This window comes from Ochlerotatus camptorhynchus, unplaced genomic scaffold (assembly GCF_037179485.1).
Source record: "Ochlerotatus camptorhynchus isolate MF236.1 unplaced genomic scaffold, CSIRO-AGI_Acam_v1.1 ptg000096l, whole genome shotgun sequence".
Classification (NCBI taxonomy): domain Eukaryota; kingdom Metazoa; phylum Arthropoda; class Insecta; order Diptera; family Culicidae; genus Ochlerotatus; species Ochlerotatus camptorhynchus.
In genome coordinates this window covers 1,156,622-1,171,578 of record NW_027040586.1, presented here as the reverse complement: position 1 = coordinate 1,171,578, position 14,957 = coordinate 1,156,622, and the positions used below count along the sequence as shown (strand labels likewise).

The 14,957-nt window shown below is 43.4% G+C and overlaps 2 protein-coding genes across 2 annotated transcripts in view; one reads left to right on the top strand and one right to left on the bottom strand.

Annotated features, from left to right (window-relative positions):
* Nucleotides 1-14,957, top strand: part of kek6 (kekkon 6) — a 1,119,682-nt gene that overhangs the window by 90,194 nt on the left and 1,014,531 nt on the right. The gene's annotated exons all lie outside the window — the stretch shown is intronic.
* LOC135698865 (uncharacterized) overlaps nt 13,356-14,957 on the bottom strand; it is a 29,513-nt gene continuing 27,911 nt past the window's right edge. Inside the window, exon 3 of the mRNA XM_065219010.1 lies at nt 13,356-13,623. Coding sequence (XP_065075082.1) covers nt 13,356-13,623 — 268 coding nt within the window. The remainder of the gene's footprint in view (nt 13,624-14,957) is intronic.

Sequence of the window (14,957 nt, the reverse complement as noted above, 5' to 3'; positions counted from 1 at the left end):
TTTGTTTCATCGAACAGTAGTTTAAGTTTAAGACTTTTCAACTGGAAGTCTCTATAAACCGTCTCAATTCGTTGATTTCATCCCTCCAGTTGGTTCTTATCTCTATCCGCATCAAAACGATCCATAAACTGCTTTAAGTTGGCCATCATATCCAAATGAAAGCCGCCAAGCTCAGCTGCTTAAAATTTGAAGCCAGGTGTCAGGTGTCCAACCTGAACCACCAGAGTACACTATACACCTTCAAAGGTGCTCCACTTTACCAAGGACGGCGTCAGTTCAACGTCCCCTCTTTGTACTGTTGTCCAGTAGTGCACAAAGGACCCAAGCCAAGGCACGATAGCGTCACCTCGCGATGTCCGTCTGCTTGCCTGGAGCTTTCTCCCTCGTAGACCGACAAACTCCCAACGATCACAAAAATCTTCCGAGATCACGTTTAATTACGTGATCTTCCGCTCATTTTTTGTTCTTTTAACTTCGATCCGCGTTGATCCACAGGCTCTATACAGTAGCACTGTGCTCGAAAACTCACGCGCGTACGTGATTCTTTCAATAAATGCACTATGGTCCCTACCTTGTTTCGTGATTGGATCGAGGTTTCCAGCCTCGGCCACGACTACACGAATAAATGATGCAGCTTCCACGGCTGCGGCTTCTTCCAATCCTGCTGCTATTGTTGCTGCTGTTTCTTCTGAACTTCTGGCTCCTCCAAAATTCGTTATAAGAAACCCGTCAACGAGCTTAGGTAAATCATAGTTATACCTGACAACCTATCAAAATTATCGAACCAATCAGATTCCGTTTACATACGGTCTATCACGCTTCAAGCTCACTCAATTCTACTCATTCTTTATTCCACACTAACTCTATCTACTACACCTTGTAGTACCGAACAGTAACCCACGACGGCAATTGATCACCGGCACCGCGATTGATCGCACTTCTCACGGTTGATCCGGTTATAAGGATCAACAATGTTGACGCCGGAACTTACGAGACGCTCGGATTAGGCACTAGAAATCGCGACTGAATTAGCGTTTAAAGAAATGTCACTTTATTTAACTTCACTTGTATTTATTATACTCCTATAATTATCACAAGATCGACGTGTACGTTTGGTTTAATTTCGACTGATGCAATTATGATTCGTGTATAGTAATATATGCAAATTCAGTAGATTGATAAGAGAGCAAAAGGCCTATTCAAAATTCTATTCTCTCTCCGAAGGCTAATGATAAGGAAGGGAACATTTAAGGTATTGATCGCAAGTGATCGAGTGAGATCAATATAGTTCGTATATACTAGGGGAAACAGCCCTATTGTTGCGGTACGTTAGCAGCGTTAGAAGCCTATTGTTGTGTATGGAGACCTCCATACACAACAATAGGCTTCTAACGCTGCTAACGTACCGCAACAATTCTCCGATACAATCGATGTAAATATTTACAATATTTGACAAATCTCAGGTAATCATGACATCAGTTGGTCTCTTTTTTTCATTCATATTGTTTTCAATAATCAAACGTCATGATTACCTGGGTTTTGTCAATATCAATAAAAAAGGTAAATATTTACGTTGTTTGTACAAAATAATAGGGCTGTTACCCCTAAGGAGAATTCATTGCAAGGGTTTGCGTTAGCAGCAACCTTAAAAGATAAACCAACTACCTGCATACATGTGAACTTTGACATGACGACAATCTTTTGATCAAAGTGACCGCTGTGCTTCGATGTCATCGTTTGTGTTTGTTCATTCGTGGATGGATGATCATTATCGCCTGTGTTGTTGTCAATATCAATATTCGTCTTCATCTTTGTGGGGATGATTTGGAGAATAAATGTACAATGATTATTATCACCTCACACATATATAACACTTTAGACACCTTGAATACACGAAGTCCAGCTCGTTTCATGGTTTGCTGAACGAACCAGGCGGAGTTTGCCTTCAGAGCCGCGTCCCGAATCGAAAGGTTGGGATTACGCTTGAAATAATCCAACACCTTCCGGGCATTCAGAAGTTCAGCTGTCTTCGATTTTTTTCCACTTCCAGCCCACCGCTCGGTCGTCTGGGACTCCTTAAACGATTTAACCACCCGAGACATAGTTGTATGGGTGATTTCCAGTTGTCTTCCGATCTATCTCATGGTCGCAGTTGGATTTTCCATGACTTCGCGCAAAATTCTCCGGCGATTTTCTTCTTGTTTCGATGACATCTCAATAACCACTAAACCGATTGTTATGAAATTTTGCACATGTAAACAATTCACTCATAACTAGTTAAACCCAGATTTTCATCAATTTTTACCCACGTATAAAAAAGTTACACACGGATAAAAATGGTGCATTTTTTTCGAGTACAAGCCTTAATCATTTTGTCTATAACAAAATTTATTTTTTTTGCTATTTATGATCGCTTCTGATTTTGACAATGCGGGGGTGGATTCTCAATCGATGATGTATATCAACAATCGCACATTCATCGATGTATAATGAACGCATTTCATTTCATGATATTGAACATTTTCAAACCAAACGCAATTCATCTATATGGTGTCTGCAAATTATCCGTATAAACTTTGATAGCATGCATATAGAACAACCAAACTGATTAAACTAAGCATACCTAGGGGAATTTACGTATTCTCGTCAATCTAAGCAGCGTCTGCACTTCTACTAGCATTTTCTCAGCGTCACGCACATATATGATGTGTCTGTTTGTTTACATTCATCTGCTGCTTGCTTCTCTATCCATTCCAATCGACAGAATTTTTCAAAACGTTTTGAAAGCGTTTTTACAACGCTCCAAACTTCTCAGGTGAGTGTGACTATTGTCGGCAGCCTCTTTTTCTTCGGTAACCTTCCCATTAGAACTGCGTGTTAACCAGCTGTTCTATTATCGGCAACTCGAAATCAACCCCATTTTGTAGTGCGTATGCTTTATTTGAAGAAAAATGTAGCATTACTGGATTGCTCGATCGTTCAAATATAATCAGATTGAAGCTGAAAGGCTAAACAATCGTTTGGACACATTCAGGGAAGTGCGTTGATGGGAAAACCGTTTAAATTTAGGTTGCCGAAAACAGTCAATGGGTGCCGAAGCCAACATTTACCCTATATGGTTTAGAACCACCTTGACCTTTTTTTTTTTTTATTAAAGAGACTTTCAGCCTTGGGCTGGTTCGTCTCTCACAGAACCTTGACCTATTGTCTTCATACGCAGTAAGTTTGGTACAGTTGTGATTTCAAATTTTTGCAAAATGAAGCCGAATAGTTTGCGCAGAGCTGTTGTTGAACTTTTTCGTCAAGGAAAAACTGTGTCAGAGATTGCAAAGACGCTGAACATGGCAAAATCTACTATGAGTGACTCAATAAAACAATTCCAGGAGCTTGAAACGCTAGAGGACAGCGTCGGAAGAGGAAAAAATGCACTGTTCGGACTCCACAAATGCATGAGACAATCTGGCGACGAATCAAGTGAAATTCAACAATTTCCATCCAAAAGTTGACGAAATCACTGGAAATTTCGAAATCTTCCGCTGCTGTCATAGTTCATGATGACTGGAAGCTTAAATCATATAAACTATACAAAAAACACTACTTGAATGACACCATGAAAACAAATCGGTTCAGAAAAGTTAAAGTTCTTCTGTCCGAGGCCACCATCAGTCCGTGATGTTTACCGATGAAAAAAAAAATCACTATCACCAGAATGATTGGCAGTTGCTTCCTGTTACTTCTAAAAATCAAGGAAGTATTCATGTTTTGCGCTGGAATAACTCACTCCGGCAAAACCTCGTTAATCTTCATAGACAAAGGGGTAAAAGTGAACCAAGCAGTGTATCAGAAGCCGTTGACTGACTCAGGCTACAAAATGGTGAGTTGACAACCTGGAAGGAGCGGAATACCTAGCCCTGGTTCTTACAAGTTTCTACTTCACGCCTCCCCGAGTCATATGATAACAAAAGACTACCAGCTGAAACATGGACACAGCTGAGCGGCGTAGCCTGGACAATGTTGCCAGTCCGGCAATAGCAAAGTGAAGAGGTGCGACGCGAACACTGGCGCGGTAACCATAGTACGGTGAAAGAGGAAATGCTTCACCAAACCAGAGCGTCTGTTCACTATGGAGGAGTGGATCAAAACGTTCTCCATGTTAGGAGTGGCTGATCACCATCCTAGTGCCAGCGTGGGTCTCCAAATAGAGCTGTGCACGATGGACTCCCGGCGAAACAGGGGGCTGGGGCAGGCCCAACAAGCCGCCCTGGAAAAAAACATAAAGTTGCAAATACTGAAGAAAGAAATACGGATCGGAACAATCGGCACAGACCTACGCGCCGAAATAAGGACTACGATTGGAAACTCGGAACATGGTTAATCTATGACGAACTTCAACCACGCAACTTCGAAGTAGCACTGCAGAAACTTTGCTGGACGGGACAAAAGGTATTGAAAAGCAGGCATCAAGCGGCTACTTCTACCAGAGCTGTGGCACCCCCAACGAGCTGGGAACCGGCTTGGTAGTGCTGGGTAAGATGCGCCAACGCGTTCTTGGTTGGCAGCCCAACAACGCGAGGATGTGCAAGTTGAGGATTAAGGGCCGTTTCTTCAACTACAGCATCATCAACGTGTTCTGCCCACACGAAGGGAGACCCGACGACGAGAAAGAAGCGTTCTTGACAACGCAAGATGTACGACGGCTGTTCGCAACAGGAAAATTGTCATCGGCGACATGAACGCTCAGGTAGGACGGGAGGTAATGTATAGACCGGCAATCGGGCCAAACAGCTTGAAAGCCGTATCGAACGACAACGGCCAAAGATGCGTGAGCTTTTCAGCCTCTCGAGGTATGGTAGTTCGAAGTACCTTTTTCCCCCGCAAGGATATCCACAAAGCCACCTGGAGATCACCTGACCAACACACAGAAAACCAAATCGTTCGACGGGACATCATTATCAACGTCCGCACGTACCGCAGTGCGAACATAGATTCGGACCACTACCTAGTTGCAGTATGCAGGCGCTCAAAACTCTCGACGGTGCATAACACACGTTGAATTCGAACGCCGCGACCCAACATTGAGCAACTACGGGACGCCGAAGTTGCCCGGAACTACGCGCAGCAGCTGGAAGTTGCACTACCCTCGGAAGAGCAGCTTGGCGCAGCTACTCTTGAAGATGGCTGGAGGGACATCCGTTCCGCCATAGGTAGAACTGCTGCAGTGGCACTAAGTACTGCGATCCCGGACCGAAGAAATGACTGGTTTGACGGCGAATGCAAACTGTTAGTAGAGGAGAAGAATGCAGCACGGGCGAGAATGCTGCAACACCGCACGAGATTGAATGTGGAGCGATACAGGCAAGCGCGGAACAGACAAAAATCGGTTTTCCGAAGGAAGAAGCGTCAGCAGGAAGACCGAGATCGCGAGGCGATGAAAAACCTGTACCGCGTAAACGACACACGGAAGTTCTACGAGAAGCTAAATAGTTCGCGCAAAAGCTAAATACGTGCCACAAGCCGATATGTGCAAGGACTTGGACCGTAACCTTCTCACGAACGAGTGTGAGGTGATTGAGAGGTGGAAGCAGTACTATGACGAGCACCTCAACGGTGAAGCAGCGGAAAACGAATGTGACACGGCAACAGACCTTGGAGTACGCGCAGAAGACGACAGGCTACCGGCTCCTGATCTTCAAGAAGATGGGGAGGAGATCGGTTGGTTGAAGAATAACAAAGCAACTGGTGTAGATCAACTACCAAGTGAGCTATTAAAATACGGTGGTGAAGCACTGGTTAGAGCGCTGCACTGGCAAGATTTGGAAGGAGGAGATATTACCGGAGGAGTGGATGGAAGGTGTCGTATGCCCAATCTAAAAAAAAAGGGCGATCACACTGCTGAGCGACGCCTACAAGGTGATTTTTCAAATTCTATGCCGCCACCTGTCACCATTTGCAAGAGAGTTCGTGGGGCAATACCAGGGATTCATTGGTGCCCACGCTACCAGGTTCTGCAGAAATGCCGACAATACAACGTGCCCACACATCATTTGTTCATCGATTTCAAATCCGCATACGACACAATCGATTGAGATCAGCTATGGTAGATTACTCACGAGTATGGATTTCCGTATAAACTGACGCGATTGGTCAAGGCGACGATGAATCGAGTGATGTGCGTTGTTCGAGTATCGGGGACACTCTCGAGTCCCTTTGAATATCGAAGGGGGTTACGGCAAGGTGATGGACTTTCGTGTCTACATGCTATTCTACATCGCGTTAGAAGGTGTGATCTGAGCTGGGATAGACACGAGTGGCACAATCTTCAGGAAGTCCATCCAGCTTCTTGGCTTCACCGATGACATTGACACGAGACGATGGCGGAAATGTACATCAGACTGAAAGCTGAAGCTAGGTGGATTGGACTTGCCATCATCGCATCAAAGACAAAATAAAAGAAAGGAAGAGGTTCTAGGGAAGACAATGTGAGCCTCCCACTCCGAGTTCAGATTGACGGTGACGAAATCGAGGTGGTCGATGAGTTTGTGCATTTGGGCTCATTGGTGACCACCGAAAATGATTCCAGCAGAGAAATGGTGGATCGACCAAGTAGAAGGCGACGTGCAGACCCTTTGCAGACTACAAGGCTGACGAAGTGTGGCCATGGATTAGGTAAGTATGACTGACTCAGTAGCTCTCTGGGCATCACAGCTTTTCGGTAAGAACGATTGGATTTTTCAGCAAGACTGGGCGCCGGCTCATGGTGCAAAAAGACTATTAGTATCTACGAACGCCTTTTTCCGAGCTGTTTGACGAAAGACGAATGGCCATTCAACTCACCGGATTTGAATCAAATGGACTATTTGGTATGGTCTATCTTGGACTCAAGAGCCTACAGAACCTCGCATAATTCACTTGAACATTTGAAAGCATCTCTTCTCAAGGTTTGGGAAGAAATATCTGAAGAAGAACTTGCGGCCATCGTGGATAACTTCCCGAAACGTTTGAAGGCGTGTATCTCAGCACGGGACGGCCATTTTGAAATGAACAAATAAGACTGTTTTCTTCTATAAATATTGCTTTAATAAACAATGTAGGGGAAAATGGCTCTAATGTTGGCCTCTGGATCGAAGATTGGGCCCATCGCTAAAAATCAGCTATTTATCAATTTTATTTAGATGAACGCGTCATTGGGACGGTACTTAAGGATATTTTGTAAGGAGGATTCGGTAGGGCCTCCAAAATTCTGACTTATGCGCCAGACGACGAGAGTCGTCTGTCAGAACTCAGATCGGTTTGCCCTGCTAGCTGTCTGTCCAACCCTAAGCAGAATCCACCTCCAAGGATGTGCTAAACCTTCAACCAACTTCCCAATATCCTTTCCCATTAATTCTCCCAAAATTCGGTTTGATTAGCGTAATAAGTTCAATTTTACTTCACTAATTTGAAACAAAAAGCATAGTGTTTATTGAGACAAAAACAATAAAAAATTTTTTTTTGTACTTCCATTCATGCAATATGTTTATCTCCAAAGTCTATTTGTTAAGATTGATATCCGTATTGTAACTATTAAAACATTTCCCTCACCCTACCTTCCCCTAACTGTGACGTCATTCCATGTATCTGGTCCCTAAACATGAGCCAACCTGAGATTAAATCCCCTCTCCCCTTTCTTCCCCTACTACTATAAACTGTCTTCCCTACTGGAGATGGAATGTGTTCGTGTGGGTACTAAAAAAAAAATGGTTCAGGTACTTACAGCGTCCGTCGATCGTTGGATTACCTTTCACCAGCCACGGAGTGGGTTGGTGGTGGACGCCGTCGTCGCTCGTCGATCACGGGTGCTCGACTATCGCCACGTGTGTCCGGACGTTGTGACCGGTCTGTTTGTCGAAACTGCCGACGAGTCGTCGCATGAGGATGCGAGCCGGTGGATTACCGACTTCGATGACCGGGCGGTGAGTGCGAAAGGGCGACTTGGACACCAAGACAGCGTTCTATAACACCAGGAAGGGGACTCCCGGCTTCCTTAGGGCGACTGAGGTGTACACTGGGAGAGCTAGGATCTGATCAGGACTGGTTCACTCTGGCAGTGGCTAACTTTCCCCAGACAGACTACTCGCGGATTGTGGCAACCACGTGGTAACGGGTGGTGCTCGCGAGGCCGAACTTTCCTTTCCGATGACCACGCACTCTGAGGTTATTCTTAGCGGCACGCAGCCACGAGACGAAGAATAAACCCAGGGGATCGCCTCAGTCCGATCAACAGCATATGGATAGCTTTGGGTGCTGATTTAGCTACTAAAAGATGGCGGCAGCTCACACAATCGGCCCGATAAATCTGTCGCCAATCTCCCAACAATGAACGCGACCACGTATGGTGACTGTGGATAGACGAAGATTAGTACCCCAAACACGAAATAAATATTTTCCACCAATTACCTCGCATAGTTTAAATTTATTTAATGTCAACAAGATAGACTCTGGAAATAATAATTAATTTTTTTATTACTTTACAACACACTTCACTTAAAGCTTTATCATCACGTTTAAATTGTTTTCCACAATCACTTAGATTTGGTTTCAATTAGCTTCTAGATACACTTTGAAAATTTTCAATTTACGACTTTACAGTTCGGCGGTCTGAACGGGAAAGATCGAGTCGGTGCTCTTTCCGTGATCAGAAGCCTATTTTTTTTTCCAAATTTCGTTTTTATTCCGATTCTATCGTGCTTGATTCCAAATATGCGTATTAACATTTACTTTATGATCTGATCAATTAAATGACATGCTACTCCCCTTAATACCATCCTTACCTACTGATTGGAGCAATTTGGTTGCCTATTTCTAAGGCGAAAATTAATTCCACAAATAGGGTTCTTAATGAAACATGGACTGTAAGTTCGTTTCAATTTTTGGTCGCTATTGAAAATTTAGTCGATTGCTTAATTTATGTATAGGCCCAAATTATGGGTATTTAGGCCGATATTACATCCATTTCCCCTAAATTGATTTTTTAAATTATCAATAAAAGATAATTTCAACACCATTTTGTTGTACGGATTATATTATATTACACCCTGTACACTTTGTTGAAGTATTAGCCATTGCTTGTGATGATAATTGATAAATAGACACTTGTTGGTGTAATCAACGGTAGATAAATGTCTTAAATTTTTGAGTGTTTAAAAGTGGCTCATTTCCAGTTTTATCACACCAAAGTCTGTATAAATGTTGCTTTATAAAACATCTCAGATGATGGAACAGACATTAATCAGAATGTCTGCTCACATTTTATTACAAAGAATCCATGTGATTCAATGAAAAGAACAATTAATTTCAGTAAGTTTATACAGCATTCTACAGCAACTAGGTATATACAACATAAATACTTTGAAGGTTGCGTTTCTTTCTTGATTCAACTTATCTCACCACCCCAAATACGAGGGCACCCATTTTCCACAAGTATTCTGATGTATAACTCAGCAATAGCGAAGTTGTCCATCAGACAAGGTGGCAACCTTTGGAATTGTAGCGATTTCATTCAAACATGTATGCAGTAGAATGAATCCAACTCATACTAAAAATTACCCTAAAAATAAGATAACCTTTTCAAGATTTGTCACATTCCATCCCTAAAATTACGATCCCTCTTGCTCCCAGTGTAACTTTCTTCTGCAGGACCACATTCATTGGACAGGTGTGGCCATGCGACTATCAGCTCGTCCATTTCCAATCTTTCACTTCCTGTCCTAAATCTTGATTGATATGAAAGACATCAACCAACGCACAACCAAATATAGGATAAAAGGAAGGTATGTAGTATGTTACATCCGACAGGTCCACTCCGGTAAGCACTCAAACTCCATGATGATGTTACTTCGCCAGCTCTCCGGAAGATGCAGGTCTGACTACCTGGGGGATTAAGTCTGGGAAAATGGCAACCTGCTGTCAGCCACAGACAGCTGCCGGCAGGGGTGTTAGTGTTTCCGTTTGACCTTGGTCGGTTGGGTTGGTTGACTTTCCGGGTTTGTTTGAGCCAAAAGGGAATTCGAGGAAAATTTTCCTTGGATATAAATATAAACGGCTCTTAGCTGTGTGGCAACTTAGCCTACGATTTTTTTTTTGTGACTTCAGGTTGGGTGATTCATTGGGAACAACATTGGTTGGGAATTTGTCTCTTCGGGGTTATCAGTGTTAAATTGGATCACCTAATCGGATTGATCTAAGAATAAATATCCAGTTTGCAGTTATTAACAGTTTGTCTTTTTGTTTCTCTTTCAGGTATGTCACTTTCATCTATACGTCATTTAGCACAGAGCGCCTAAAGGATGAGCTGCCATCGAATGCACGGATTGGTGATTTAATAATTTTATTACCAACCTGCTGAAACTGAGGTTCATGCAATAATCGATTCCCCGAGTAAGCCAAGGCTTTAGCGTGATTTTTTATGTTGTACTGCTACGATCAATACTTTGTGACTTCCGGAGCGAACGCTTGCATCTACAAAATTTCCTAAGCCCCCCCTGTCAAACTTTTAGTCTACCATTAACCAAAAAAAAAACAAGCAGAAAAGCTAATAATATTGCCATTCGATTCATCGGAAAAAAAGTGTGGGCCACGAAACAACTCGAAGAACGGGAACAACAACAATCACCAACAATCGCTCCGCTGCAGAAATTTCGAACATCCGCCCGCCGTTGTCGAATTGTTCGACCTTGATTGAAGTTCTTCGAGAGAGGGAAGTTTTCGTTTTTATTGTGAAACTTTCCGTCACTTCCTGCAGAGGAGCGAAAGTTTCCGGTCTGTTTTTGCTTCCCGCGCAGAAAAAAAAAAAACTTGTATTTTTGTTTCATGGTGGCTCTCGGTCTTGGATGATGCCTGATGATGATTCTTTCGTCGATTTTGCTTTGCACCACGCCAAGGAAACACGTTCTCCCATGTGCGTACGCACGTTTTTAGGAAAAGTTGTAAATTTGAAAAATTACAAATAATTCCCGAAGGCTTCAGAATTCTTCTCGGAATGGATTATTGTGATGGTAAACATGATGGACGAACTCATTCGGTTTAATCTGGAGGATCCAATTGCGTGCTTCATTTCTCGTTCTGACTAAGTTCGGAACTGATTTGGTAATTCAAGAGAATTACTGCCATAGAGTAGTCCGTGGCGGAAATTTGATTGATTGTCAGTTTAGTCGGATAATGGGGTGTAATAAATAAGAAATGTTCCGGGAGCATGCTCAGAGGAAGAGCTAATCAATTTTCATGCGATTCTCAGCAATTAGGAAACTACGCTAATGTGCATTAGGATGGATCAAGTTAGTATGGCGGGTTGTAAACTCCTGTTTTTTAGAATTTTATTGAGGTCCCCACCTTTGTTTCTAAAATCTTCCGCAAACCCAAATTAATTTTCGTTCAAATTTGGCACAGTTGTTGGGGACTTCAATACAAATCTAAAGAGTAGATTCAGTGGTTCATCTCTTGATGAATATTGGGAACTTCTGAAGAGGACCCCCCTTGTGAAATGGCGGTGGGAAGCCCCCTAGCTATAGAGTTGATGAGTTGGAGGATCCAGAAAGGACCCCCCAAGTTTAGAGAAGTGGACAGTCCGGAAGGAAGCTCCCTAGTAACAGAGTATTCGCTTATAGCTTTCGAGGTGCTGTCTTGGTGGTGTATTCAGAGTTCGTTATAAATGTTGATCCTGGTTCGATGCAGTGGGTCGGTTATGCTTGGTTCTTGTCAGTGAGTTAGGTCAGATGTTCATATACATGTTGGCATCCTTGATGAAGCATATAACAGCTGCTTCGGTTATTGACCAGTGCGTTTTTAATGTAGCTCGGGATCCCATAAAGCTCCTAATACCCTGGAAACCTGAGAAATTCACTACCCTAGTAGCACGCTTGTCTTTAATCGGTTGTGGAAACTTCTATACGACAGTCATAAGTCAACATAAACAAGTCATAAACAAGTTGCTGCAACTTATTGTAGTGGAAGTGTGCTACTCAAGTAGTGCTCTACCGTTGCGTTGCAAATATCGCAATGTTTACGGTACGAAGCTGCATACCCCATATTGTGGGTCATCCGAATATGTCCTGAGCGGAGAGCATGAGCATGAGCTTGATTGACATGTAGTTACACAAAGAACCAATAGACGATGCTTGGGACTAGCAATCATCCTCAATGTGTAAAAACTGATGATCTCAAACTAGGCATTACCAGCGCCGGCCGCGCCCGAACAGAGGTCAAGAAAGGAAGTGGTAGGAATGTGTTGACGTGACACTCGCTTTGATGGAAACCGAGAACACCTCTGCACTTCCACGAGGAATCACTGGGATATTGGGAGATAGGGTTGGGTTTACAGCAGGGTTCGTTTTGGTAAACGATAAGTTGAATTGATGTCCTAACGATCATTTAACGCGAAGGAGCTTGGGATTGAACCAACGGTTTTCTGCTCAGTAAGCAAAAACGTTTGCCACTAGGCAGACGAGCTCCTTTTTAATCAACGAGTTGCTGTTATTACCATGTAGTCGTGTTAACAAATAAAACGATTGACGAATCTTGAATGTGGATGGGCTTGAGAGTAGACTCATTAAGTTCTGCTCAGTAAGCAAAATCGGTTGCTCTAAGGCCACCGAGCCCCTAATATCACATTATACCGTTACTCAAGTTGTTATGACTGTTAAAACCCGGAACCGATAACGAAGAGTTTTACAAAATACACGATAAACAAGCGATATTACCACACATTTTTAAAATTTAAAGGACCTGGGATCGCGTTTTTCTGTTTAGTAAGCAAGCCACTGCCACCTACGATCTTTCAAATCCTAAATTTAAAAGCAACGAAAGAGTATTTAGGCCTTCATTAAGTTTCACTTTCAAGCGACGTCCAATGTTTCGATTTGCTCTTTACGCATGGTTCAGGCAAGCATAACAAGCTATGACCGACGTGACGACTGTTTAAGCCCTAGTTGAACAAGCTATTCAAATGAAATTACGTTCTCGTATTTCACTTGGTATGTAATGAACAACAGAAATACGCGATAATTCATATATTTTCAGCGGTTGACGGTTAATTTTAAATATACTAACGGTACTGCCTACGGCGACTACGGCGGTGATTACGACAACGACAACAGCGAATTTGTAACTTACCATTTGTCTAGGATATAAAACCTTTGCCCGGCTCCTCCTCTTAAGCTTCATGTCCACTATTTGTCACTGTTTGCAAAAATATCTATTAGCAATTACCTTTGTTGTAATACTTTCTGCATTACCATGGTCATTTGGGAGGAGGTTTGCATCTAGTGCTTTTCCCAGAAACCGTTCACGGCCACCAGCTACCGCCCGTCCAGTCTTGGCATTTACCTATCTAGCGAGGCATCCTTCAGCTTGCTCACAATCTCCGACACTCGCGAGAGACCAGCAGACGAGCACTTTTGCAAACCGTGAACTCGCTGATTCACGGCAACGTCGGCCACCAAATCACCGCCAAAACTCGCAGCGGACACATTATCAGCAATTTTCCCAGCTAATTTACCAACCGGACCGTGTTCAAACTCGCACTCGGTGACGAGATTCTCGATAGAACTGCACACCGAAAGTGTAACATCCGAACACAGCAGCCGAAACCTATGAAAGCGAACGCACGCACAAAACAAAGAAAAAACTTAAAACACAACCGTATCCAAAGGGGTTCGAAACTGCACTTCCGAATATGTCCTGAGCGGAGACGAGAAATATTCAATTGGTCCTGCCGGTTTGGAGACTCCTGACACTTGTTAGTTTCCCCTTTGATTTTGAGGAGGTCCAGGAACGGTTTTAGTAGCGAGCCATCCAGATCGACCCGTAGCCGCAAGATGGTCTGCTTCACAATTCCCCCGGATATTGCAGTGCCCGGGGATCTATAGGAAGGTAGTATTTGACGGAGCTTCCAATTGGACCTTTTGGATCCAAGGATGTCTGAATGTGTGGAATTTCAAAGCTGTTAGAACACTTGCTGAGTTCGAAAGAATACAAAGCAGTTTGCTGGCGTGCATGGTAATGCACTTTCCGCAGAGAACACGCAACACTGGTCCAGGAGTCGATTCTCTTTGACTTCTGGACCCGTGTTCCGTGTTCTCTGCGGAAAGTGCATTGCCATGCATGCCAGCAAACTGCTTTGTATTCTTACGAAATCTGCAAGTGTTCTAACAGCTTTGGAATCCCAGACATTCAAACATCCTTGGATCCAAGGGGGACGTCGAATACTACCTTCCTACCTTCCGGGCACTGCAGCATCCGGGGGGCTTGTGAAGCAGACCATCTTGTGGCTACGGGTCGATCTGGATAGCTCGCTACTTAAACCGTTCCTGGACCTGATATTGGGTCCAGGAGTGAGCCATCAAAAGGGAACTGTTCCTCCGCAAAATCAAAGGGGAAACTAACAAGTGTCAGGAGTATTCAAACCGGCAGGACCAATTGATTATTTCTCGTCTCCGCTCAGGACATATTCGGATGACCCACAATATGGGGTGTGTGACTTCGTACCATAAACAAAGCACACTTTTCCAAAAAACCAGCTCACGAAAAGTTTTTCACTACTGCAGGACTGAAAATTCAAAGAGAAGATCCAAGAACAATAATTCATATTTATGGAGATTTTAACCAGAATACTGTTAATTTTATACAGAATAGTGATAATGATTCTCTTCGATACTGGCAGCGGGATCTGCAATTTCGAGGCTGACTCCTCCCGAGGCCTTAGGGATGGTCGATTAATTATGTCACGCAAATTAAGCACATTTTAAACCCCCCCCCCTCCCCCCTTGGTCACATTTTTTGTATGGACCTTAATTTGTTTTTGTATGACTCGTCACAGTTTTCAAAACCCCCCTCCCCCCCTAAATGTGTGACATAATTAATGGACGACCCCTTAAAGCCATTCGTGTATCTGTGGTGGTAATCGGTGTATTTGTTGCTAACCA